We start from the raw sequence: 25,670 nt of genomic DNA on the forward strand, positions 1-25,670 counted from the left end.
GACCAAGCACGGATTTTAGCAACATGGGAGTGCAGAAAGGCCCTCCAGGGCTTTGCTTTGATCCACGACAGAGCCCCGCCATCGCCCAAGCTCCTTCCCACGCTCCCCGGCAAGGTGATCCTCTGTCCCTGCTGCTGCAGGGCTTCCCCTGCCTGGTTCTCTAGTACCTGTCTCCATTTTAGTTTGATTTGATGATGGCCACACTCGACAGCTCCAGCTCTCGGAGCTCTTTCTGCCTCCCCGGGGGCAGGGGACAGCTCTGTGCTGCATGGGCTGGGTGCATGTGCTCCCCGGAGCCCTCAGATACCCCCGCTAGGTCCCAGGTGCACTTTTTCCACCTCTTTTCCCTTGCACACACCCAGAGCAGCTGGGAGACAGTAAAAATAACTGTGATGCATCCTTGCAACTGCTCTGGGTGCAGCCTACAGCCGGTTGTCCCTGGGGAAGGAGGAGAGCGAGCGAACTCCACGTGCTGCGGCTCGGTCACGTTGGGCTAGGGAAGCATCTTGGTTTTGAGACCTACGTTCAGAGAAGCCAAGCTCAGCAAAACAGGTTGGCCTCGAGAGGTCCGTGGGAGGGGAGAGGTGGTGCAGGGGCAGGCAAGCCTGGCTGGGATGTTGCATCCAAGCGAAAGTGGTGCATGCCCCTTTCTCTAAGTAAAATCCCGGGACACTCTGAGAGGAACAAGAAGCAGCCCACCACCTCAAGAAGTCACCACACCACGTGTACGCCTGGAGTGGTGTGAAGCTCTACACAGGCATGGCTTTATTTTCTTTATTTATGTAATTATCTGCTTCTTGTTTGTGAAAACCTTTGAGGACAGGCTGCGGTACAGACATGGATGTCCATCCTATCCCTCTCCGCATGCACAGGCCTCCGGGTGCCTGTGCCAGGCAGGGATGGAGGCAGCTCCTGCCTCCTCCTCCTCCCCAGCCAGCCCGTTCCCCACTCCTGCAGCCCCTGATTGGGGTGGGAAGAGCTTTTTACATCTGCTCGACGTACTGGGGACCCAGCGCCATGGGTACAACCCCCTCACGCCTGGCAGGCTGCATCAGAGGGAAGCCGCGCTGAGCCTGGCACTGTGGGCACAGAGGAGCTGGCACCACCAGGATGTCATTTGGTACCACTCTGGGTGGCAGGGGGACCCGTCCAGGGCCTGCCACAACCACGGTGGGACCACCCATGGCCAAACTAGGGCCACCCCAGGGCCAACTGGGGCAACCAGGGCTACCCTGGGGCCAATCGCAACCACGCTGAGACCATCCATGGCCACACTGGGACCACTCCAGGGCCAACTGGGGCAACCAGGGCTACCCTGGGGCCAACCGCAACCACACTGAGACCATCCATGGCCACACTGGGACCACCCCAGGGCCAACCTGGGGCCAACAGTGGCCACACAGAGGCCACCTGTGGCCAAACTGGGACCAACTGAGTCAACCAGGGATGGTCACACCACAGTGTATGACCACCCAGGGCTGCACTGAGACCACCGTGGGCTGCATTGAAGCCAACTGGGAGCACAGTGGGGTACACTGGATCCAACTGGGACCAGCCCGGGGCAACCCCACAGCCGATAGGGCCCCGGGAACCAACGGCCCCCGCGCTGGGGACGGCGGCCATCGCCCCCCGCGCCCCTCACGGCGCTGCCCCGCCCCTCTCCTCTCCGCCAACCACAGGCATGGCCCTGAGGTGCCAATCAGCGGCCGCGGCCAACCGGATCGTCGCGGGGGCGGGCCCTCAGCGGAGGCAAAGTTGCCTGGCGGCTGCGGAGCCGCTTGGCTGAGTCCGGCTCCGCGCCGCGCTCGCTACGGCACCGCACCGCGCCCTACGGCGGCGTACCGCGGGGCACCGCACCCTACGGCACCGTACCGCACCCTACGGCACCGCAGCGCTCCCTACGGCAGCGTACCGCGGGGCACCGCTCCCTACGGCACCGCAGCGCCCGCTCCCGGCGGGGCCATGATGGCGTGCGCCGAGCTGCTGGCCGTGTGCCTGCTGTCCGCCGAGCGCGGCCGCCCGCCCCGCCGCCAGCCGCTCCCCATCTTCCACGACGTGAGTACCGCGCGGCGGGCCCCCAGGCAGCCCCTGTCCCAGCCCCGGGGGTAGCAGGGGCCGCGGTGCCGCCTCGCGGGGAGCCGGGGCAGGTAGGCGTGAGGGTGAGGCCCTTTCCCGGCTGCCCCGGCTGAGGCACCAAACCCCCGGGACAAGCGAGTGGGCCCTGCGGCTGCTCTAGGCCCGAGGTTTTGAATCCCGGCGTGGGTCGTGATGCCTTGAATAACAGTTGTGCCCTTTTTCTGAATTATGGGGCTCTGAGTGGCTAGAAATAGCCCGCTCCTTAGCGAGCGCTGGCTGTCGTGACTCCTGGAGCTGTGTGTGGCAGGAAAGCTGCAGAAGGCACCGTGTAGCTGTTAAAAGCCGTGGGATCCCACAGGCAGAGCATGGCAGTTGCCCACTGCAGCCCCCGTCCCTGCCCGCTCCTGACACGCCAGGAGTGGTGGAGGAAGGTGCTCTTTGGGCAGGTTGGAGGCTGGCCGGGCAGCCCGGCGGCTGTGGGTAGCTTAGGGGAGTTGAAGATGCGGATAGTGGCCGTCTTCGTTCTCACAAGACAGGTCCTGGCACAGTGCCTCCCATCGCACCGTGTCCTCTCAAGCCCTGTGGTGAGGGTGCTCCTGTCAGGAGGGAGCTGTGTGCTCTGGGGACGGGGCTCAGGGGGAGGCAGTGCCTCTCCCCGTGTGGCACCCAGCAGGGCAGGCAGGGAGCTGCGTGCCTGGCCATCTCCCAGGGCAAGTGGCACAGCCTGGGTCAAAGCCCACCTCCACTGTTGGAGCGCATCAGAGGTGCTCAGCCCCTCTGCCCCTCATTTTTTGTGAGCTGAAGGGTGCCAGGTTGGGTGGGCAGCACCCAAGTCTCTCTGGTGGTCGACCAGCCCTTTCATTCCCCTGTGTCCAGCACCACTGGAGTCTAAGTTACCCTGTGGAGACGTGTAAGGAGGTGCTGCCCCTGCCCTGCTGCAGGGACTGGGGAGGAGAAAGCAAGCGAGGGTTGGTGTGGTGCCCCAGCACCTGACAGCCCAGGACGGTGCCAACTGTCATCTCCATCCTGTCCTGGTCTGGGTGGCACAACCCCCCTGTGTCCCAGTTCATCCCAGAGGAGGGGAGCAGGAGATCTTGGGCAACACTTTGGGAAGGTGAATGTCATGCCTGGTCCGGTCCTTCATCTGAGAGACCTCCTGGCATCACCAGGGACCAGCTGAAAAACGCGGCTCCCTCAGCCGCGGTGGTGCGGTGGTGCTTGCAGCTTCCAGCTGGGGGTCTGGGTCTCTGTCCTGCTGTGGGGGATTTCAGACTACAGGGCTCTCCAGCCAGCATCATTAACTGCACTAATTACTTGGCTGATGGAAGATGGGCTGGAGGGGGGTGGTGGTGACAGCTGTGTTCCAGCTCAGCTCCTCCGGGCACTTGCTGAGTCCCACATCTATCCCTTAGGGTGTCATTAAAGGCAATTAAAATGGGAAGTGTTAACAGCGCTAGCGGCTGCTTTCCGGGTTTTGGTGGCTTCCCTTCCTCTTCCCCATGGCTCCCTTTGCTGCTGCCTCAGCTCCGGAGCTTGGCAGGGTGAGTTTAATATCTCTGCTTTTGGGTCTGGGCAGTTGGCTGGTCTCCAGCTGCCCCCCCAGGCTTGGCAGGGCGAGCTGCCCCCCACCGCAGTGGGGCAGGATGCCAGCCTGCCCATGAGAGATCCCAGGTGGCAGCTGGTGCTTCCCCTGGGACTGGAGCCACTGTCTCCCTGCCTTCAGCAGAGGTGAGGAGGGGGAGGAGGGCTTTACCTGAGATGCTTTGCTGCAGGCGCGGTACAAACTGCAGCGCTGCCATAGCAGTTGTTTCTCTGTGCAGACATCTCGAACCTCTGAGAAATTCATCCCCCAGGCTGGTGCTTGGGGCTTGCTTACTCCCCTCTTGGTGTTCAAGAGGTTCAGAAAAGCCGCTTGGACAGCCCGCTGTTTATCGCCGGCGCGTGGCCACAGCCCGCATCAGCCTGCGGTGGCTGGAGGAGCACGGTGTCCCCAGGGCGGCTGTCCCCTCCCCAGCAGCCGCGATTGCTTCCAGCCCTGCAGACAGGGAGAAGCCCTATAATGTCCTTCCTTCCCGAGGTGCGGGGGGTTCATCCCCACAGAAATGCCCGTTCAGTGCTTCCTCCATCGGTGTCAGTGTGTCTGTTGCCGCAGGCGCTGAGCGGGGCTGCGGCCACTTGGATGCGAGCCGAAGAGCCGGGAGCTGAGGGAAATGCCTCTATGGGGCTTGAGGCGGTGTCCCTGTGTTTCTGAGACTGCCAGCCCCGCCAAGCGCCAGAGAGGGATTGCCTGTAGGGCCCCTCCAGCAGCCAACGCTGACCTGATCCCATTCCCAGCCTGGCTGTGCATCACTTTTCCCTGGCTTTGTCCCAGGGCTGCCACCCGCACCCGGCTCTAGCACCAGGAGCAGCGCTCACCTGCTATTGCCGTGTGCGTGCCTGTGCCCTGGGGGGGCCGGGGGTCACCCCGTGGAGCGTGGGGTTGGATCCTGCCTCGTGCACAGGAGCCATCGGTGTTTTCTGGCGCGTGCAGTGCTCCCCGAGGCACCCCTCTGCAGCCAGGGTCGGCCGAGGACCGGCTCGCTGGAGGCGGCGAGGAGCTCTGCCATCCCTGGGGGGCATGGAGCAGCCGTGGCATCGCCTCGCCGGGCTCTCGCAGCTCCGCTGCTTGTGCCACGTTTATTTATTTTGAGCTTCAGGCAACTGTTGTGTGTGCACTGGCGGGGCTTTCCCAACGCACCGCTGGAGCAGGGGATCCTGTGTGTGAGGGATAAGCATCAGCTCTGTTTGAGGTTCATGCTGAATCCAGGATGGGCTCACCCTGGATTAGAGACCTTCTCAGCCCTGTGGGATGCCCCCCCACCCCGAAACTGAGCTCTCCCTCTTAGCCTGCTGAGCAAGGCTGGCTTGTGAGTGGGAAATGTTTGGCCTCACTTGAATCTGCATTTGTTAAGTGCCTGGATGACACTTGGCTGTCTTTGGGATGAGCTAGCTGGCCTCAGTGACCTTTGGAGTCCTAGAGATGTCATTGCATGAGCCCTGTGTCCCTCTGATGACAGAGAGCTCTGCAGGGTTCAGCTTTTGCCGTGACGGAAAGCGGGTGCCCGAGGCAGGGAGGTGGCAGGGTGGCGCAGGCAGGTGGGACCCGCTGGTGCTGCCCCTGCCTGCAGGCAGAGCTGCCCCTGCAGCCAGGGAGCCCTGGCGTGTGTGACCCTGCAGCCGTGAGACCCGTGACGCGCCAGTGAAACCTTTAGCCTGGAGAAAGTTTTGCTTTAAAACCCAGAGAAGTCCCCAGTGTGTGGGAGCTGCAGGTTCTTGTCTCAGCTGGTAGCGGTAAAGCTCCAAAGTGCATCAGTGAGTCCTGCGGGGCGTTCCGAGAGCGCTGCCCTGCTTTCCTGCGGGGGACGGCTGGGAGCCCGTATCCTGGAGGGATGGTTACCTAACGCTGGTCGGCGCAGGGCAGCCTCCCTTCTCTGCAGGGGCTCTGGTCCGGAGGAGCTTGCCTTGCCCAGAAGAATATCCTCCAAGGAGGGGTCCCTGATCCTGGTTTCGGTCGTGGGGAAGGGCAAAGGAGCTCCCTGCTGCGACCGGCATCAGAAAAGCCTTGTCCCAGTTGCAGGCCAGCGGCTTCCTCAGGAGAGAACAGCGGAGGTGTCTCAGGGCAGCTGTTTCTTTACCTCAAAGCGATTTTTCAGGGACACTTCAGTGGTGAGCTATGGGCTTGTGCCCTCAAAACGCCCAGCAAAGCTGTCAGTGAGCGGTGCAGGAGGGAGCTGGGGGCGAAGGGGGCAGCTGGCAGCGACACGTCTTCCTGCGGCAGGGAGCAGGGCTGGTCCGGGGCAGTTTTATCAGCAGTCTCTGCTTTGCAGGTGCATGGAAAAGAATATAACAAAGTCCGCTTTCCCCTTTCCCTGCCCTTTTGCATTCCTGATCTTTCTTCAACCTTCAGATTTGTTAATCAACCAGGATGATTAAAAAGAAGAAAGTTACCACACACACAGCTTTCTGCCCTTGGCTCTGTTAGGATGTGCTGGCAAAAGCACATGTTGCACGGTTCAGTCTGGCAAGATGTTCCCAGGCTTTGGCAATGATGCTGCTCCTCACCGGAGTCAGCCCCAGACCTTCCCATAGTGACTGGTGAAAGAGGAGCCAGGCAGGGATCAGAAGCCCCAGCTTTCTCCTGGGCCGCAGGCAGAAGCCTCGTGGTTGGGAACCTGTGTGGAGACCCTGAACTGGAGCAGCTCTCCAGCTGTGCTCTGTGGCAGAATCAGTTACAGATTAATTAATTCATTAATTTTTAATTACAGTGTGTGTGCACGTTGAGGTGTCGCAGGAAGGATTGTTGTGAAGGCTGATTACAAAGTGCAGGACAAGAGCTGCTCCTGGGTGCAGACAGTTGAAGTGTCGGCGGTGATGCATAAAGTGCTCCCGTTATGGAGTGCTTTTATGCTTAATGTTCTTTCGTTTAAGAGGTCTGAAAAATTAAACGCCTTCCATCACAAGGGTGTAGCAAAGCCCTTTCTACCTCGTCTCGCTCTGTGTTCTCTAAAAGACACTCGGTGTGAGCGCTGGGCTCGCTCAGGCAGTGGCTGTGCCGAGAGCTTTGCGCAGTGGAGGCAAGAAATGGTTTTAGTTGTTTGCAAAGGGGAATCTCCCCGGAGCAGCCTGTGCAGCGCTGGCCTGTGCAGCCCGGGCAGCGGGGGCTTCTCCGCAGCTCCCCTGGCACCAGGAGGCAGTTTTCCCACGTGCTGGGTGTCTCCTGGGTCGCATCCAGCCGCGCTGCTCTCCCGGCTGCCTCACTAAACCCTGTTGTGTTTTCTCTTGCAGATTTTCCGACGAGCCGACAAGAACGGTGAGTGCTTTGTTCCTGCTGCTGCCTCCCCCTTCCTGCCTGGCTCTGGGCGAAGCAGCACAGCCCGTCCCTGCTGGGCTGTTAGGCCGAAAGAGTGTGAAGGAGGAAAAGGGCAGGCAGCTCTCGGGCTGCAAGAAAAATGCTTTTCTGCTTCACCTGGAAGAAAAGGCCCTGGAACAAAGGGCCTGGCCAGAGGCTGGGGAAGTGGGCTCCCCCAATTCACTGTCCATGCAGGACAGAGCCCCTTCCAAGCCCTTCTCCTGCCTGCGTGCACACGATCTCTCCTCTGCCCTGCCAGCAGCGAGAAGGGAAGGCAAAGCAAGGTGTGCCGCAGGCAGCCCAGGGGCCGTCAGGCTTCTGCTCCATCCCTTGCAGGATTGATTCAGTCTCTGCGCTCAGTCCAGGGTTTTAGAGGTGCCCCTGGTTGGGTGGCCCTGTTCCTGGCTGCCCGCTGGAGCCCCTGGCTTTTGAGAGTCAGGCTTTGCTACCTGGTTTTTAATCTGGCACCCATAAACCAAGATGTCCAAAATCACAAGTCATTTCTCTGAGCCTTCCCACCCCCTCTTGGGCTCTTCTCCTTCGTGGTAGTTTGCAGGCTTCAGGAGCTACTTTTGTTGCAGATCAAAATGCAGCCCAGGAGCTGAAGTCCTCTACAGAGAGGAAGGAAAAGCTCTTGAGGCAATGGAGAGATTTTCTTTCCATAAAAACCTGATGCTGTCCTCTGTGTGCTGTTTGTAATGGACTCTCTACTTGGACAGTCAGCTTGGACAGTCATCGAAGTACAGAGTGTCCGCATGCGTTTCTGAAAACGTTGCAGTGGGGCCTTTTGGAAGGGGCTGAAATTCCCACCTGAAATTCCAGCAGCAGTGGCCCGGCTTGCCAGCGCTCCTGGGTTTTTGATGGGGACTGGTGGGACACGGTTTCAGTGAGAAATCTGCTCTAATTATTATGCACAACACGCCCAAGTGTCCCACGCTCCTGGTAGAGAAGCTGCTGGGAGGATCGCTGGGGCCTGTGTGCTGCTTTCTGCAGATATATAATTATTCTCCCCTTTTATTTAAATGCAGATGATGGGAAGCTGTCATTTGAGGAGTTCAAGAACTATTTCGCTGATGGAATCCTGAGCTCGGAGGAGCTGTGGGAGTTGTTCAGTGGCATTGACAGGCATCATTCAGAGTAAGTACGGTGGTGGCACAGAGGAGAGGAGACGAAGGAGGATGTAAAACTGCTTGAATGTAGATGGAGGACATTTGGAGGCGGGTGCAATAAATAGTCAGGGTGAGATAAACCTACCTCTTGTAACACGCAGATGTTAAAACCCATTGAACACCAGCTACAGGCGCTGGTGATGAGAGAAGCCAGGCATTTTGAGAACAGTGGTTACCAGATTTACTGTAGTTCCATAAAAGCAAGCGATCATTTAAAATTACATCATGTTAGTTTGAAAAATGTGTTCCAGAAATATACAGCTCTATAGAGCAGGTTGTGTGTCTGCAGGAGGAGCATGTGGTGGTGTGAGGACGATGCACAGACTGTGCAAAGCCGCAGACTTTGCCACTGCTGACACAGGGAACCGCATTGCACTTACGTAAGAGCTGCCTTCCACCAGAAGTGGGCCTTGAGTGTAACTGTGAATTTAGGCCAGCTACTTTTAAAAAAAGAAACCCCCAAAGAACAGGAGAAGTAATTGCACTTAGCCCATGTCTCCTCTTGACTGGTGCTGTCTAGAGGAGTCTGTTGGGCTTGGCTGGGTTTCTCATCCCAGGCTTTCGGATATCAGCGTGGCCTTGCTGAGGTCCCTCTGCCCTGCCGGCCGCTGTGAACGAGCGTGTTTTGGCACTGGGAGAAACTGGCTGTTGATAAGTTGCGTGTCTGGGGGCTGCCTGTTCAAATGGAGGGATGCTGCTGGGGGAGAAGGTGGCTGCAGCATCCTCCTGGTCTCAGGCAGCAGGCTCGGCTCTGGCTCGTGCCACTTCCCTGGCACCCCAGGAAGCATCTCCTGCACCTCTGTTGACACCCTTGGCCAGGGCAGTGTCTGAGCAGGTCCCTGCCAGGGCACGTAACTCGGAGCAGCCTTAGCTGCACATGCTGGTCCCAGGGCTTTGCAGGGAGCCAGGGCGGTGGCACGGAGGGCTCGTGCCACACTGAGATGCCAACAGCCGCCGAGTGCCACCGAGCCGCTGACAGCGGATACCCAGCGGTCCCTGGCTGCGAGTCCCCACATCATCCACCCAGGACTGGGGCAGTGGGGATGGCTGACTCCTGCTGAGTGTCGCGGTGGTGGGTTTAGCTGATGCTCCCACTTTAGTGTGAGTGTCCCGTGGACCTCACGTGTCTTTCTGTCCTGCATCTGTCGGGGAAATTTAGAAAAATAAGCTCTGACAAATCCTCCTTTGCATGAGAGCGGTCAGATGGTGGTGGCAGGAATTGGGTACAGACTGCCCGGAGCCTGTGCTTCTGACCTTGAGCCACAAGTGAAAGAGGAGGGAGTGCTGACCTGGTGTTTTTTAAAAACTCTCTGTGGAAATAACCTCAAGCCTTTGGTTCTGTGGAAGAAGGGACTTGTGTGAACTCTCCTCCCCTCTCTGTAGTCAGAGATGCGGAGCTGCAGCGTCTGCCAGTCTCTGAATGATGGAGAGTGACTGAAGCACTCTGGGTCACACTGGAAAGGTTTGGAAACCAGATCTGTGATGGCAGCAGAGGTTCCCAACATGATAAATGGTAAAAATAAAAAAATTCCCATCTGCTTTGCTGAAGCTGATTGCTGTTTTCTTGCATAAATTCCAGGCGCATTCTGACAAAATCCCAACAGCATAATGATGACAAGATCCTTCATCATCAGTTCAAGCTTAATTACAGTTAATCAGTGGTTTGAGCACAGTCAAAATACAGCTATGGGGAAATGTGGAGACTGTCAGGATGAGTGCTTTGGAGGCAGAGGATGGCTGTTCTCTTAGAGTGGGAGAGGGGATGGCAGAGAGAGGAGCAGAGCAAAGCCTGCTGTCCCCTTGCAGCCCTGCAAAATGGGTCGGGATTTGACGTGCAGGTTCTTTACACGAGCTCCTCCTGATTTCTGGTAGGGAGTAGCTTCTGGTACCATGAAAATGGCACCATCAGTCCTGTGATTTGATTGCTGTGCTCTGTCCTACCCCGAACTGTGCCCTGGGGGCTGCTGCAGGATGCAGAACATGGGAAGAGGCGGGGATTGCTGACAGAGCAGGCTGCATTGGGGAGGGAGCAGATCTTCCACTGGACAACTCCCAGAGGGCCGATTTTTGCCACAAGATCTTGGCGATTGGTTCAATGTTTAACTGTTCAGCGATTGATAGTTAACATTTGTTTTTAAGCAGCAAACAGACAAGGTAGAAAGAGTTATTAATAATAATCTCTGGCCTCTCCTTAGAAGCCATAGGGTTGGTGTTGATTGTAGCTCTTTGTCACACGGATGCCTGCTTGCCAGAGCTGAGGTGAGGAACGGGGCAGTGGGTTGAGCTGGTGGCCCCATCTTCCTGGTGAAACCCTCCCAGCCCCAGGTTCTCACTTGGGACAGATGCAAATGCCTGAGTAATGTATGCATTAGGTGTTGCCCTGTGTATTTTGTTATCTCATGTCCATATCCCATCCTTTGTGATTTTTACCCATCTTTTGGATGGCAACCAGTGGCTGCAGTTATTACTCTGGGGCACAGGTCTGACAAGCGGTGCCGCGGATGCTGCGGTGCCAAGTCTCTCGTGGCGGTGCAGCAGCAGTGGCTCTGCAGGCTCCAGGCAGCTTTCAGAAATAATTGGAAAAATTAAGAAGGAGCAAGACATTTTTCCAGTTTAAATTTGTGCCTCAAACCCCGGTCGCTGTGTCTAACAGAGCTGTGGTCAGATACATGGAGCTGCTCGGAGATGGGATCAGCAAAGTTTGATGGAGTGGAGTCAGCAGAAGGGGCTGTGGTTTTGCTGATTATCTGTATTGCATCTCAAGGGAAACACTATTTTTTTATCCACTTTAAAAACTATATCTGCAGTGCCAGGACATTGCGCCAGAGCCCTGCCTTAATCAGCTCCTGCGGTAGGTGTTTAAAATAGATGAGCCAGATCACATCCTCAAACTGCCCGTCGCCGTTGCCTGAGAAGGCACCTGATGCAGTTAGCTCAGCAAAGGGGTCTGCAGTCCCACCGCCGCGGGTCTGCGGTGGCCTCTCGCACCAAGATATTTGTGTGATTTGAAGCACTGCCTGTTATCAAAGCACACGAAGTGGGAGCCCAGCAGAGAGACACAGAAACCAGCCATTGATGTTTGGGGGAAAAGGTGTAGAAAGAATTTTGCTTAAATTATTACACCTGTTCCTGGTGCAGCATTTTGGACACTTCACACACTCTCCTCTAATTTCACCTCGGGGGGTTTTCACCCCTTTGCCCTGTGAGCAGTGTGAGAGGGGGCACAGGATGATGCCGCTGTGGTTTGGCTTCTGGGCAGTGTCACTGCAGCCATCCTGACGCTTGGAGCCCAGCAAACTCCAGGTATCACCGGTTCCTCCATGTGTGACAGCACTTAAACACTTCAAAAACTCTCTTTCGTGCTCTCTTCCACTTTCCCAATCAGGATTAAAAATGGTTGTAATCATTTAGGGGATTTTGAGACAACAGAAGTTCTTGAGCAGAGGCTGATTTGAATAAACGATATCCTGGGGCATTTCCCTGCAGGCTCTTGGGTGATGCCAGGCATCACAAGCAGCTCTGCATCCGTGGCTTTGGCCACCTAAGCAGATCCAACAGCTTCATATGAACCCTCAGTTCTGCTTGACATCCTGTCCCAAAACCGTGTGGCTGTTTCTGGACATTTCCTCCTTCCTCTCCACCCCAGCAGTGCCTTTTTTAGCACCAGGAGGGACCCGTCCAAGCCCTGCAGGGGTGCCAGCATTGGTTCTCCAGTGCAGTGCTCTCTGTTACCAAAAAGGGATGGGGGGCTGGCCCCCGCCTCTAGGTTTTTGGACCCACTTCCCTGCTTTAGTGGCCTTCACAGCAGCAACAACCCCTCTCGTGGGCCGTGAAGCCATGCAGCCCCCTGCCCTGGGAGCCTGAAGGCAGCCCCGCATCACCCGGGTGCTGAAGACGGGGAAGAGGAGGAGCAACTGGGGGCACCCGTGGGGCAGATGGGAGAGGAGCGGGCCTGGTGCCATGGGGCAGCCACGAGGGAGGACCTGGGCTGAGGTCAAGGGAGACAGGAGGAGGGAGCCCTGGCTGAATGCTTCGCACCTTTGGGGGAAGAGGTTGGGTTGAAGAAGCAGTTTCTGGGGCTCATCAGCTCCAGGCTCAGAAAAAAGGGCTGTCAGCCCAGCCGGCCAGCCCAGGGGCACAGGGCGCTGCCTGCCTTCCCTGACCTCCGTCCCGGCCCCATCCTGCTCTCACAGACACTTTCCCAGCACACTCCAGCTCCAGGAGATGTTGGTGGAGCAGCTTTACTTGCTCCTTCAGCCCCTGAAGCAGAGGTGGTCTGCAGCCCTGCTTGGGTGCTGCAGATGCTGGACATGGCTCCTGGGCTGCTGGCTCTAAACTTGTGCAGCTTTTGATTTTGCTAATACAACTTTAGAAAATAGGTGGGAGGAGCAGTAAATCCACTGGGGGCTTAAGACAAGCCCTCAAGACCCTGCTCACCACAGCTGTTTCTCCCGAATCAGCCCCACGATCTAACAAGAGCTTGTTTCTCTGTTTCTTGCAGTAACGTGGACACGGAGAAATTGTGCGGTAAGTAGGGTGATATTCCTGCCTTGAGGGCTCTTGAGGGTGTGTAGTGGGGCTTTGTGCACATCTGGCCTGGGCAGGACTGGGCAGTCAAGTGGCATTGACAGTCCTGTGCCCGAATCCCAGCACAGAGGGCATCTGTGCTTTTCCCAAGGGGACGGGACATTTTGTACCTGGGGATAGGAGGGGACTCTTCATTTCAGTGCAGGTGGGAGTATGACTCTGGAGAGGGACGTGAATGCCCCCTCTGCAGCGCTGGGCTGTGTGTGGGAAGCAGTAGGTGCAGGGCAGGCAGAGATGGAGGCGCTCGGGAAGCTCACCATGGACTTCTCTCCTGCTTCAGATTATTTCTCGGCGTATCTCGGAGAATACAGGAATGTGCTTTCTGCTCTGGAAGCCCTCAACGCTGCGGTCCTGGCAGCCATGGACAAAACCAAGCTGGTAAGGATGAGACCGTGGGAGGGTGGCGGGGCAGGCGTGTAACAGAACCCGTGGTGATCTGAGCTGCTTGCTTAGCGCTAAACTGAGGTGTCAGAGGCAGCAAATGTGGTACCTCCCCAATCACTGGGGTTGCCTGTGCGTGCTTCGGCTGCCTCCGTGTGCGGTGAGTGCCGCAGCAGCACAGCCTGCAGCCTGTCTGGAGGAGGGGGAGCCGTGCCGGAGGAGGAGAAGGGTAGAGCTAGTGCTTTTGTGCTCTGGAGACATATTCTTCCTTGTAGAGCTCTGGCAGTGGTTGTTTCAACAGCTCCTTGCAGACCACTTGCAGGGCCCTGCCTGGGGACACTGTTTCTGGGAGCATCGCTGATAGTCGATGTGTTGCGTCTCTGAGCCAAAGCAAGATCTTTTCCACAAAGCAGCGTGGCACAAAATGGGGACTCCAGGGTTGAGCCTGCTCTGGACTGACCCCAGCAGCTTGTGCTCAGCACAGCCTGTGCTCACAGCGACAACAATTGGCTGCCGGAGAGGGGGCAGGAGCCACTGTGGCAGGGGGCTGCTCTGGGAAACGGCGAGATGCTTGGGAGAAGGTAGGAAATGGTGAAATTAATTGTCTCCCAGCTTTGTGCCGAGTCCATCCCTGCGGTGAATGCTTTCCCTCTCCCTGCAGCTTGTACTGATGGGATGGAGGCTGCTAATTAGGGCAAGCAGCCTCCTGCTTTGTGAGTCCCCCTGCCTCTGTTGGAGAGCAGAGCGTCACGGGCACAGCGTCATGGGCTAAATACAGCTGCAAAAAAGCAGTGGCCAGTACTGGAAGGGACCTTCCTCAGGGGCCAGCAGCCCCCTTTGCATCTGAAATGTATTTTAAATGGTTTAGCTGCGTGCTTGGGGCTGATGCTGTTTTACAGCCATGGGAAGGGACAGCCCTTTCTTTCCCTTCGATGTGGTGGTTTGATGCTTGGTAGGAAGCAGATGAAGGGCATCATCCGCGTGCATGCTGTCTGCTGACGTATTGATCAGACACAGAGGCAAAGGGGGACCGGTCCTGCTGTCAGCTCTGCGGAGTCATCGAAGTGGTGTTTGTGCCTCTGTAGTGTCAGTCACGATCTTGGCCTCCCTTTGAGTTTTCCTCTGGCCAGATCCAGCCTCAAGCTCTCCCTGTACGTTGGGAAATTTCATGCCGGGAGAGGGAATCACTTGAAAATGCATTTTCTCTTTGGTTCAGCTGCACGTCCCCCTTCACAGTTACTAAGTGCGAGTCCAGAGAGACAGAATGAATCCCTTCAGAGCACTGTGCTTCATTTCAATTATTTTCTGTTTTGTTTTTTTTTTTGGTAACGAATTGGCACAGTATTGGCATGATGTGTTCGTTCACTTGATAGTTTCTGGTGCCACAAGTGTTCCCTGGAAAAGAGAAGCAGGTTTTCCCTGTTGAAACAGATTTTTGTGGACTTGCTTTTCCACCCTTGTTTGGATCTGCCCAGAGCCAGGGCAGCCCGATGCTCACAGCGCTGCTCTCACCCGGGCGAGGTCTGCGCTTGGTCGGGTGCTCTGACCCCTGAGCTCCTAGGTGCCCCGATGCAGGTACTGACCCTCCTGGGAAGCATCTCCCTGCACTTCCCTGGTCCGCTGGGCTCTGAGCCAGGGAGAAGGCAGGAGAGGGCAGTGCTCCAGCCCTGTGGTCAGGGCTTTTGCAGAGCTGTGGGAAATCTGCAGCTGCTAGAGGCTGGCAAAGATGATAAATGCTGCATTCTTACCTGCCGTGACCTGAATGTGTTCCCATGTTTATATTTCCAGAATGGGACTCAGTCTTGGGTTATTATGGGATTAGTGGGTTGGATTTTAGCCAAAGCTCACACCTCTCTGAGCCAGGGGAGGGGGCAGAGAACAGAGATTTCCCATATTACACATCTGTCCCTCATTTCTGTTGATTCAAACCCCTCTAATGCCACCACGGCTGAGGACTCAGAGCCCCAATTTGGCAGAGAGACCACCCTCTTGGAAGTGCCGAATCAAACTTCATCCCAGGGTGCTGCTTTTGCTGGAGATGCAGCTGTGCTGTGCTCTGAGACCTCCCTGCTTCAACGGCCCTCACCACAGAGCTCTGCTTCCAGAGCAGGGCTGTGGAGTCAAGGGATGCTGAAGGAGCTGCAGTCCCTGCCTGTTGTTCCCAGGCTGTATTTAAGAGAGCTTCACGTGTCTCCTGAGGAGGCAGTGATACCCGGGCTAGCTAGAAGAAGGAGGAGGGAATTTCTGACTTGGTCTCACCAGTTGAACCACAGCATCTCTTGGCTGGGGCATGGTTCATCTCTGGTAATTCCTTCTGCTGCCACAGGAGTGCTCACCCCTGCATCCTCCAGGTACTTACCCCGCAGCTGGAAATAGGCTCATGTAAATATGAGCCTGCTTTACAAGCAGGAGAACAGAGAGCATGGGCTGCTGCTTTAGCACAACAAAAGCACAGCCTAGGAGATGCCCTTGGCTTGCTCAGACCATGCCAGGGCGATGAGCTACAGGGAGGAGAGGAAGGGAAATAAGGAAACCGAAGCTCGGAGGGAACATGCCGCGGCTCAGTGTTTGGGAGCTGTGGCTTGAAGCAATGCCACTGAAAGCCTTTTTTGTATCGAGGATTCCCACCTCTGCGTGTGCCATTGTGGTCGCTGCGGGCCAGGGTACTCGGCGTGGATCAATGGCGTGTCTCATGACTGTCTCCTCGCTGGCAGGCTCCTCAGTCTGCTCCCTGTCGTGCACGTTGTCGGCTGCAGGGTAAACACTGCAATGAAGCACGGGAAATGCAGGCTGGGTTCGTCCTTCTCGCTGTGTGACTGCAGTTACGGTAGGAAATAGTGTCTGTGTGGGCAGCAAACCTGCTCGTGGTCTTTTTTGTGGATCCACAGGTTGGCAGGAGGAAACCAAATCATTAGGGGTTCCTGTGCTCCCATCCTTCCTCACTGGGTCGGTAGAAACATGGTAAGGAAAAGATGGCTTTTCAAGAAAAGAGGGTTTTTCGCCACATCGTGTCATTCCCACTTACCTTTGTACAATATAACGTGGTAGCTGTGCTGCAGTGTATTAATTAAAGCTTATCTTGTGGCTAAACTTTGCATTTGCAATGTAACAGCATCAGAGTAAGAAGTGAACTGTGGAAACACCTTGGCAAACAGTCTGGTATTTCTGACAGGGGACCTGTATGCCAGAATCTTTCCATTCCCCAGTTTGCAGACACTGCAAACCAGCCCGTAAATACCTCTCCAAGTCAGGCACTCTTATTTCTCCTTTGGCAGGAATTATGCAATCACCTATTCCAGTCTGTCCTGAGCTTAACCATCATCATAAGAAACTAATAAAACCTCTCAAAAGCAGAATTACAGCAGCTCTTGGCAACTTTGGGATTTTCATCTGGGTCAATAGAGCTGAAATACCAGTCCATGACCAAAAAGCCTTGTCTCATGCTTGCTGAGGTATTTCCTCCGTGACTCCTTTCCCTGAGTCTTTGCTATGAGCAGAAAAGGCTGTGCTCAGGGAGACAGAGCATGTTTTTATCGAGCCTCTATTTACAGAGGGGTTTGAACTGCAGGGGTGTGAACATGCAACACGTGACAAGAGGGTTTGAACATGCAACACCTGACAAGAGGGTTTGAACATGCAACACTTGATGAGAGGGTTTTGCTTGTTTGCCCCCAAACGAGGAGTGCGAAGGGGGCTGGGCAGCTGAGCTGAAGGGAAGGTGCATTTTTCAATTGATTCTCCCCCCAAGGCGATGCAGAAGGGTGAAACAGCATTTGGGTCTCTCTCGAGAGATGGTTATTTCCGTCCCTCTCCCCGGCGCGCTCCCCTGGGCGTGCTGTGTTTGACGAGGCGAGAGACAGGAGGCAGCTGGCTCGTCGTGCGCAGCGCTCGCCCGAAAGACTGACGTGTCCGCGTGGGATCCTGCTCTGCCCTTGCAAGGTGGGCTGCGGCGTGCTGGGACCAGGAGGATGGGAAGCCCTCAGCACAGCGAGCTTCAGAGCCGAGTCCCCTCCGAGCACGCGTGCCCTGGGCTGGTAGTTGGGTTTTGGGGGGTGGCACCCCCGGCTGGTGCCTGTGCCTGCGTGTGTGGGGTGTGAGGCCTGTGCTGGGGTGAGCTGCAGGGCTCAGGGCAGGCTGAACGTGCCCCCCCGCAGCCGTGACATGATGTCGGTGGGAGCAGCTGCCTGCTCCTGCGGTAAAGCTCCATCCACCGACATCATCCACAGAGGACATCGGGATTAGGCCATCCTCAGGATGAAAGCTGAGAGGATGGGGAGTGCTGGGAGGCTGGCTGGACGCCGGGGCTTCTCCCAGCACCTGGCCCTTTGAAGGGGAGCGCTGCAGTTGGGGAGAAGCATCCGGCCCCCGTGCAAGGGGAAGCGTCCATATGCCAAGGCTGTGGGGCCACAGCCGGCCCCGGCAGGGGGCCACGGAGGATGCGTCGGAGATGGGAGCGCTCCTCATTAAGGGGGTTCACGTGGCTGCGGAGCTGCTGGCTGTGGGCAGTGCCCTCTGTGCAGAAAGAGGGGTGACAGCGTTTGGAGTTGGACCAGCTCCCGAAATGGAATGCCCTGTGCCCGGCCACCCAGTGGGTGAATGATGTGCCCTTTCCGCTGCGCCCCGGGGGCACTCAGGCAGGTAGCATGCTTCACCTTTCTTGGGCTTGTCCTGGGGAGGTCTGAGTGTCAGTTGTTCCCCTGTGAGCAGGGGATGCGTGTCTGGGCTGGTGGGAGCTGAGCAAGCACAGAGGGGTGGCACTGGTGGGGATTTCAGTGCCGGCACCCCTTGGGAGTGAGGAGGTGCAGGAGTGGGCAGGGGGAGCGGCAGGGTGCCTGCCTGGGGTCCCCAGCCCCGTGCTCTCCATCTTCTGGGGCTGTGGGGAGGGAAGGCTTGTGGGAGCAGGGGGGATGCTTGGCTGGGGAAAGCCCAGAGATGGAGAGCTTGAGCTCAGCTTCCCAGGACCGCATCGGATCAGCTTTGCTGCCATCCTCTTCCTCTGGCAGAAAAATGAGATTCATTTTCAAGCTGGGATGAAAACCCCTGGCAGCATGGCTGCTGGGCAGAGGGCTCTGCTCCTGCAGCTGTGTCAGGAGCCCAGGTGGACGCAGCTCTGGGACGGGGCTGGTGGTTTGGCTGTGGCTCAGAGGAACCAGGAAGCCACATAGGGCTCAAGACCGTCCCCACTGCCCCGCCTCCTCAACAGATTTTTTGACACCAGCACTGAAAGGGTTATGTCCACGTGTGTTTGTGCAGAGCTTCTGGAATTCAAGATCCTCAGTTCTCCGGTGTGTTGAAGAGAAACGCAGTAGGAATTGGAAATATTTGACCTGAGTAATGTGGTAGCATTGCTGGACTCTATTTTGGACATGGAAGAGGGAGTTCATGGTGCTCAGGGGGGTGAAGGCAGCCTGGCTCCTGGTCTGTGCTGCAGCCTTGGGGTGCGTGAGGACACCACAGGGAAGGCAGAGGTGACTGGTCCAGTCTGCCTGCTTGTCTTGTCAAGGAAAGGGGTTGACCTCTCCTGGTGGATACTCCTGTGGAGTAACCAGCCCTCCTGTGTCATGTGGAGACTCCTTCCTTGACCTCCCACTGCCCATCCTGTCTCTCTTCATGCTCACAGTGATGTCCTGTGGTTTCTGTGTCCCTTGAGGAGCTGGGCTGTGGAAAGGAGCCGTGGCTGGTCATCCAACCCAGGTTTTGGCCCAAGAGGATCTGTGGTCACAGCTGGCAAAGGAAGGAAGGAGTTAGGGGTGCCTGTGTGTGCGTGTCCAGGCACTTCCCTGGCTCTTTGTGCTTCTCAGACATGCTCCTGGGGCATGGCGTGCATCAGACTGGGGAGGAGGGTGGTGAGGAAAGGGCACGCAGCGCTGTGTTCCTGCTGGACACCCCTCCAGCACTGCAGGGCAGATGGGCCGGGGCTCACAGGGGCTGTCACGCTTGGCAGGTGACATGGGGACGGGCTGTGGGGTGGCCCCGAGCGCAAGCAGGGATCTCTTCCCGTCGGAGCAGAGAGGCTTGGGGCTGTGCTCCTAGGGGGAGAGGGCACGAGAGCAGCCTGCCGCCCTGCCCTGCCAGGGGTGGGTGCTCCCTGGCAGGGGCTGCCTGCGCCCGGGGGGCCACTGCGGGCCCTCAGCGCCGCCAGCCTTGTCCCAAGAGCCACAGTGCAAGCTGGTGAACCATTGGGTGCAGCAAGGGATGCTCTACCTGCCCCGGAGCCCTCCACAGAGCTGGGGGCTCTCTCTGCCGGTGACCTTTACCTTGCAGCTTGGGGGTGGCCATCTGCGGTCCTGCGTGGCTCCCGGGGGCTGGAGGTGCTGGGGCTGGGGTGGTGGGGGGTTGCGCTGTGCGTTCCTTGTTGTGGCCTCACAGGCATGCACCCAGAGGATGCTTCTGTGCTACAGTGTCATCATTCCCTAAATAACTAAAAATTTGATTGGAATCCACCCCGTTGGGTTTATTTGAGGGCCAGCCCCTTCCAGATGCGGCTCTGCTCCCCCCGTGCAGAGCCAGAGGCATCTGACAGATCCTCTCCCCTTCCCGCAGAGGTACGAGACCTCCTCGAAGATGGAGCAGTTCCTGACCCGTTTCCTGCTGCGGGAAACCATGCACCAGCTGCAGTCCCTGCAGGCCTCGCTCGAGTGTGCTGTGGACACCATGGAGGAGCAGGCGGGACGGGAGAGGTAACGGGGTGGGACGTGCCGGTCCTCCCGCTGTCCCCACCACCGCTCCTGGGGGTTGCAGCATGGGGCAGGAGTTGCGGGTCCCCCTGGGAGGGACCTGTGGGAGCAGGATCTGCCCTTCCCACGCCAGCTGTGAAGCTGACCCCTATAGTGAGTGACTTCAAGACCTCCTTCTGCGTTTTGTTCTTTCAGAAAGGACGTAAAGAAACCCGAGACCTCAGTTGGCCTGAAGTCAGGGAGGCGATGCGGGCGCAGAGGACAGAAGAACGTCTGTCTGTCCCCGACAGACCCGTATTCGGGGATGCTAACGACAGGTACTGCAGCTTGGCCGCCCCGCGGGCTGGTGTCTGCCCCACTGGAGCCCGGAGTGGGTGCGGGAGCAGCACAGGACAGTGGGGGTTGTCTGGGATGGAGCCTGGACCGCTGGCACCCAGGTGCCAGCTGGAGCTTCTGTGGGGTGTTGTGTCTCTTGAGCAGTGGGAAAAGTTTCAGGAGAAAAATCAGTTATTTGGTTTAAATCAGAGGTTTAGACACTTTTGTGGTTTTCTGGGTCCTGAGCAAGCTTTTGCGATGACAAACGCCAGCGTTGTCGGTGACATCTCTCTGCCCTTCCTCGTGCAGGCGTTTGTGTCGAAGACAACAGCCAGTGGATGGCACAGATCAACAGGCTCCAGCAGCTCATCGAGAAGCTGGAGTGCAAGGTGCGTGGCAGAGGGGAGGCGGGCTGGGGGCTGTCCTACACCTCAGCACTGGCCACGTCGGTGCTGGGACCTCTCCCCTGGTATTCAGGCCTGGCATCGTTGCAGAGCTGCACCCATTCCCCAGACCCAGACTGGCAAAGCTGCTCATCCCTTGCTGTTTCCAAAGCTCCCCTTCTCCCCTCAGCTCTGCTGACCCTCCCCTGGCTTCTCCATGGTCCCTGCTGAGCTGACAAGTCAGTCTGGACCCACCAAGCCCCACAGATGTGCAGGTCACATCCCTGTTCTCCCCCAGGTACCCAAAGGAATGTCCCCAGGGTGGTCCTCGCCTGTCACGCTGAGCTGGGCTGGGCTGTGAGTTACTCCCACGTTTTATCTTGTTGCAAAGTTCTCCCAGTAATGATTTTTCCCGTGGTGTTCAATGCAGAGCCCACGCCTGGAGCCGCTGAAGGAGGAAGCGATGTGCAAAGGAAGAGATGCAGTAAGTCCCTGTCCTGCTGCTTGTTGCTTGCAGGTAACCTGTGCACAGGGCCCCTCTCTGGCGCACACGTGTGTGCTCACGCAGCCCCTGTGCCCCGAGACTGCGGCCAGCGGGGCGAGAGCTGGCTGCCCTGGCGGGGGGTCTGCTGCCCGGCGCTGCGGCAGGGTGGGGGTCAGAGCTGTGAGCCGGGTGTGGGACCAGCCACAGGCCAAATGCAGCTCCGTCAGGTCCATGACAGCCCCGGGCAGTGCCCATGGCCAGCCCAGAGGAGGGCAACACTGTGCTTGTGAGTGCCCAAAGCCCCCAGGTTTGCTCTGAGTGCCCGCAGACCATGCCGAGCCCCAGTGGGGGGGTCCCGAGGCCCCTTTCTGCTGGGGGAAGGACACAGGGAACTGCAGCAGCCCCAAAGCAGGACCCTGCCACTGGGGGATGGAGCATCTCCTCTTGGTGCGGTCCCTGTTGTAAAGGCAACGAGCCCAGGTAGGAAGAAGCCACTTTATGTTGGCTTTGTCCCCAGCACTGTGGTGCCAGCCCCTCTTGCAGCTTCCCCTGCGGTGCTGGGCTTGCTCGGCACTGCCTTGTCCTGCGGCAGGGTGGGAGCAGGGAGGGCAGGAGGGGACAGACGAGTCCCTGATGCCGCTCGTGCCCTGTCCCTTCGCAGCACATTCTGGTGGCAAAGAGGCAGATCTCGGTGGCGACGAGCAGCATCGAGGAGTTCCGCCGGGCGTTCAGGTCCTACACGGAGGTCACCGCCGGGCAGAGCAGCTGCCTGCAGTAAGTGTGACAGGCGGCGGGGCCGTTTGTGGCGTGGCTCGCCCAGAATCAGGGGCTTTTAACACGGCACCCTGGGGAGACAAAAGGGGGTTTGTGGGGAGTATTTTGCGGGCTGGTCAGCGTGAGGGTGGGCTCGGCGCACAGGGGTTTGACCTTGCAGAGAGGATGGGACAGTGTCACAGCAGCAGAGGTGTCTCTGCAGTATCGTCCCATGTCCTGCTGCAGGTACTGCCAGCAAGAACCACTTGTCAGCCTCTGGCGAGGAGCGGGGGGGTTTTGTGGCAGCAGGAATGGCTGTGGTGTACGCGTGTAAGCGATGCATGCGTTCCTCCAGCGCTGAGGGACTTGGAAGCAATGGAGGAAGAGTTGAGGGGAGAGCTCGTGTCAGAGCGTTGCTTTATATATGTGTGTGCGGTGCTGGTGGGAAGCAGCCGGGAACACCTGAAGCTGCCCCCGTGTGAGACCAAGGCTGTGCCCCCGGCACCGCTCCGGAGCTCCAGCAGAGCCGAGGATGGGGCCCAGCTCTGGCTGCAGTGACACGCCGCTGCCAGCGTGTCCCTGCAGGCTGCACAGCGGCTCTTCCAGAGGCGCTTCCCTTCTCCCTCGGGAGTTTTCAAGCCACTTGCAGTGGGAAATGTTCGTGCTGTTCCCGTTTAAAGTGTCATTTTTCAGCTCTTCAGCTCCAACAGCACAAAGTGGTGTTTTCAGTCCAAACAAAAGGAAGGTGCTTGCTTTGACACGAGTGGCAGAGAGAATGCTTTTTTTCTTTGGAATCAATGGGCTTTTCTGTCATGAGAACTGTTAGTGCAGACACCTGGGTCGCGGTGCCTGGGCAGGCTCTGCACGTGAGTGGAACTGGAGCGAGGCCTGGGGAGACTTCACTGTCCTGGTTCACGCCAGGGAATTGCGAAGCGCGGTGCGGCCCCAGCGCAGAGGGATGCAGCCTCCGAGCTGCTGGGTGACTGCTTTGCTCTCTCCCCCCAGGGCTTGGTCCCTCCCTGCAGCCCTCAGCAGCAGCTGGAGGAAAAGTTCACCCTCAGCTGGGATTAACGATGCTGCAGCCGAGTGCAGATGGTTCCCCAGGCCCTGCACCCTGAGCCTTGCTCTCTCGTGTCCCTGCTGCTTCCCCCTCCACCTTCCCATGGGCTGGAGAAGGCCCCAGCCCGTTCCTCCGGCAGGAGGGAGCGTGGGAAGCGTCGCCTGGCGAAACAGCATCGCTCTGGGGGGCAGCGGGCTGTGGTTTTGTGCTGTGAGCTCAGCTCCTGGCGTTTGTGCCTCAGTTTCTGTCTGTGTGAAGGGCGAGGGATGACACACACCTACTGCACAGGGCTGGGAGATGAGCTCCTTTGTCAGGCTGTGCTAGGGAACGCACTAAGAAATACTTAATAAACCACTTAACACGCTGGTTTCTGGGCAGCACCAAGGAGCAGTTTAATAGCTGGGCAGCTCCTCTGCTGCCTGGCTGCAGGCACTGCGCAGCGTGAAGGGTTTGGGGTCGGAATCCTCTGGAGCCACAAACTGTGGATGCATCCAGACTGCTCTTGGAAAGGCTCGTGGTGAGGCTCCTGTGCAGTCCTGTGCCCCTCGCTGTGGCCGCACCGTGCCAGCTGGCCGGGCCCTGTCTCAGGGTCTCTCTGTCCCCGCAGCGTGTCCGCCTGCAAGCTGCCGGACGAGGCCTGCTTCATCCTGTACGAGTTCTGGCGGGACGTGACTTCGTGGAGAAGGTTGGAGCTTTCCTTGTGTGGGGCTGGGTCCGGGTGCTGGGGTGGGGGGAGCTGAAGGCGGTTTCCTCTCGGGGCTCCACCAGGGCCTCACTGCTCCCCCTCCTTGCACAACCTGTCCTGCTGCCCACTGCTCAGCCCACTGTGCCCTGGGCCGTTGGCAGCGGAAGGGGGTGAACACCCTGTTAAAGGGTTTGGGCAGCAGGGCAGGGGTGGGTGTTCTGTTCTGGGTGGTGCAAAAGCAGCCCCGTCCCCCCTGTGCGTGGGCAGGGGTCCCTGCAGCCGCGTGGCATGCACGAGCCCTGCACCTCCTGACCCCGCACGCTGTTTCACAGCCACTTGCAGTCCAGCTGCAGCAAGACTTTCCAGCGGGCCATCGTCAACTGGCTGGAGTCCCCGGAGCTGCTGACCACCATGCTCTTCCCAGGTGAGGAGGGCCGTGGGGCTGGCCTGAGGGGGCTGCAGGACCCCCCCAGTCCCACGCTCCTGCTCTGGGTGTTGTGCAGAGGGCGGGAGCAGTGTGGGGAGCAGGCACCGCGGCTCCCTCGGGACCAGAAGATTGGCTTGGGGGTGACCTAAATTGTGATTTTCAATCCAGAGTGAGACCCGTTTCCCCTGGCAGGGGTGGCTGCGTGTGCTGGCAGCGCTGCGGGCTCTGCCCTGCCTAGGGCAGCTGTGCAGCAGGGGGTGCTTCCCAGGTAGCAGATAAGCTGAGCCCTGTCTTGAATACACCTGGTGCCTCATGGTTTGTTTTTTTCCTTCACCTGAGCCCTGAGCCTGCTCTGCAAAGCACCGCCCTCCTGGGTCGGTCCCAGGGGCTGCGTCCAGGTTTACAGCTCAGCGGTGCTGCGGCAGGGGAGAGCCCGGCTCGAGGACAATGCACGTTCCCCATGGTACCAGCAGGAATCTGCCCAGAGAGCTTGGTGACAGATCAGGCCAAGTTAAGCCCCACTGTCGGGTGTTACGTAAAATAACATGAAACACGGATTAATTTGGACTGAACCGCACGCTGGCAGCTCCTCCTGCCCCCCGTCCCACTGTCCACAGTCCCAGGGCTCCCCTGCAGCAGCCACCACAGCTCACCCACCTCCAGGCCGTGCCACGGCCGCACTCCCCACCCCGGGGAGGTGGGTGCCTGGGACCCCCAGAAAAGCCTCAACTCCCCGAGCAGGGCCGGACCCCTGGGCTCTGGTGCCCCTATCCCCCCTCCCCACCTGACGCTGGCTGCACAGCCCTGACCCCTTCCCCTCTGTCTCTCTCTCTCTCTCCAGCGTCCTGGTGGATCATGAACAACAACTGACCCTGGGCAGCCACTTCCAGGACGCCGCTGGCATGCAGAGGGATGCGGGGCCCTCGGCACAGCCGTCACCTTCCCTCGCAGTCGTCACCTCCCCATCCCTCACCCCTCCTGCGGTCGGGCTGGGGCTGCCTGCCCGGCGTCCCTGGCAGTGTTTTACCCTTTCGCTCTTTTCATGTGTATTTATTTCCCCCCCCAAGACAGTCTCTGTGCTGCCCAGGGGAGAAGCGGGGTACTCCCAGCAGTGCCCATGGGAGCTGCGTTCAGGGGTGGCTCCCTGGGGGAGCACTGGTCAGGCTGCAGCTCTCAGCCCTCCTCGCACCCAGCTCCTCTTCCTCCCCATGCTCCTCTTCCTCCTGGCTCTGAGGACAGGCTGAGGCCCAGCCAGGACCGGCTGGAGGACATGGCTCTGGCCAGCTGTGGCACCCCCGTGCCTGGGATGCCAGAGCCACCCTGGGCCAGCAGTGACTGCCCAGGGAGCTGGGCTGCCTGGTGTGGACTGGGAAGAGTGTTTTATAGAAAAAAAAGGAGGCTAATGAAGTATTGCTGGCAGGGTGTGCCTGATCTGGCCCTGGCCATGCCAGCAGCAGCTGTGAGACGGGATTTGTGCTCACCCAGCTGTGCCCATGGCTGTGCACGTCCCCCAATAAACACTGCCCACCTCCTGGGGAAGGCGAGTGCGGTAACAGCTCTGTTGCTTCATCCTGCAGCTCCATGAACATAAACCAGAGGTGGCACCGACAGCGCGGAGCAAGCGCTGCCCAGGGCAAGGGGGGCTGGGCAGGGCAGCGAGTGCCTGCGGGGAAATGCCTCCTGGCAGGGAAAAACCCCGCCGGCCTCGCACCCGTCTGTCCCTGACACCCACCGTGGGTCCCCTGCCTCACCACAGGTGCCTGCACCCCCAGCCCTCGCTCACCT

General features: G+C 58.4%; 1 protein-coding gene across 1 annotated transcript; it reads left to right on the forward strand.

The window, feature by feature from the left end:
• The first annotated feature begins 1,740 nt into the window (after positions 1-1,740).
• NECAB3 (N-terminal EF-hand calcium binding protein 3) lies at positions 1,741-24,844 on the forward strand. Its single transcript, XM_068419681.1, has 13 exons — positions 1,741-2,055; positions 6,901-6,925; positions 7,993-8,101; positions 12,635-12,660; positions 13,001-13,098; positions 19,645-19,781; positions 19,974-20,095; positions 20,403-20,482; positions 20,907-20,960; positions 21,622-21,734; positions 23,381-23,458; positions 23,791-23,882; positions 24,727-24,844. The coding sequence occupies exons 1-13, from the start codon at positions 1,963-1,965 to the stop codon at positions 24,753-24,755; spliced, it is 1,056 nt and encodes a 351-aa protein (XP_068275782.1). The 5' UTR covers positions 1,741-1,962; the 3' UTR covers positions 24,756-24,844.
• The last annotated feature ends 826 nt before the right edge of the window (positions 24,845-25,670 follow it).

This window comes from Nyctibius grandis, chromosome 28, assembly GCF_013368605.1.
Source record: "Nyctibius grandis isolate bNycGra1 chromosome 28, bNycGra1.pri, whole genome shotgun sequence".
Lineage (NCBI taxonomy): Eukaryota > Metazoa > Chordata > Aves > Nyctibiiformes > Nyctibiidae > Nyctibius > Nyctibius grandis.

Coding starts and splice junctions, on each gene's coding strand:
- NECAB3 (XM_068419681.1), top strand. CDS start 1,963: ATGATGGCGTGCGCCGAGCTGCTGGCCGTGTGCCTGCTGTCCGCCGAG. Junction 6,926..7,992: donor CCGACGAGCCGACAAGAACG/GTGAGTGCTTTG, acceptor ATTTAAATGCAG/ATGATGGGAAGCTGTCATTT. Junction 13,099..19,644: donor CCATGGACAAAACCAAGCTG/GTAAGGATGAGA, acceptor CCCTTCCCGCAG/AGGTACGAGACCTCCTCGAA.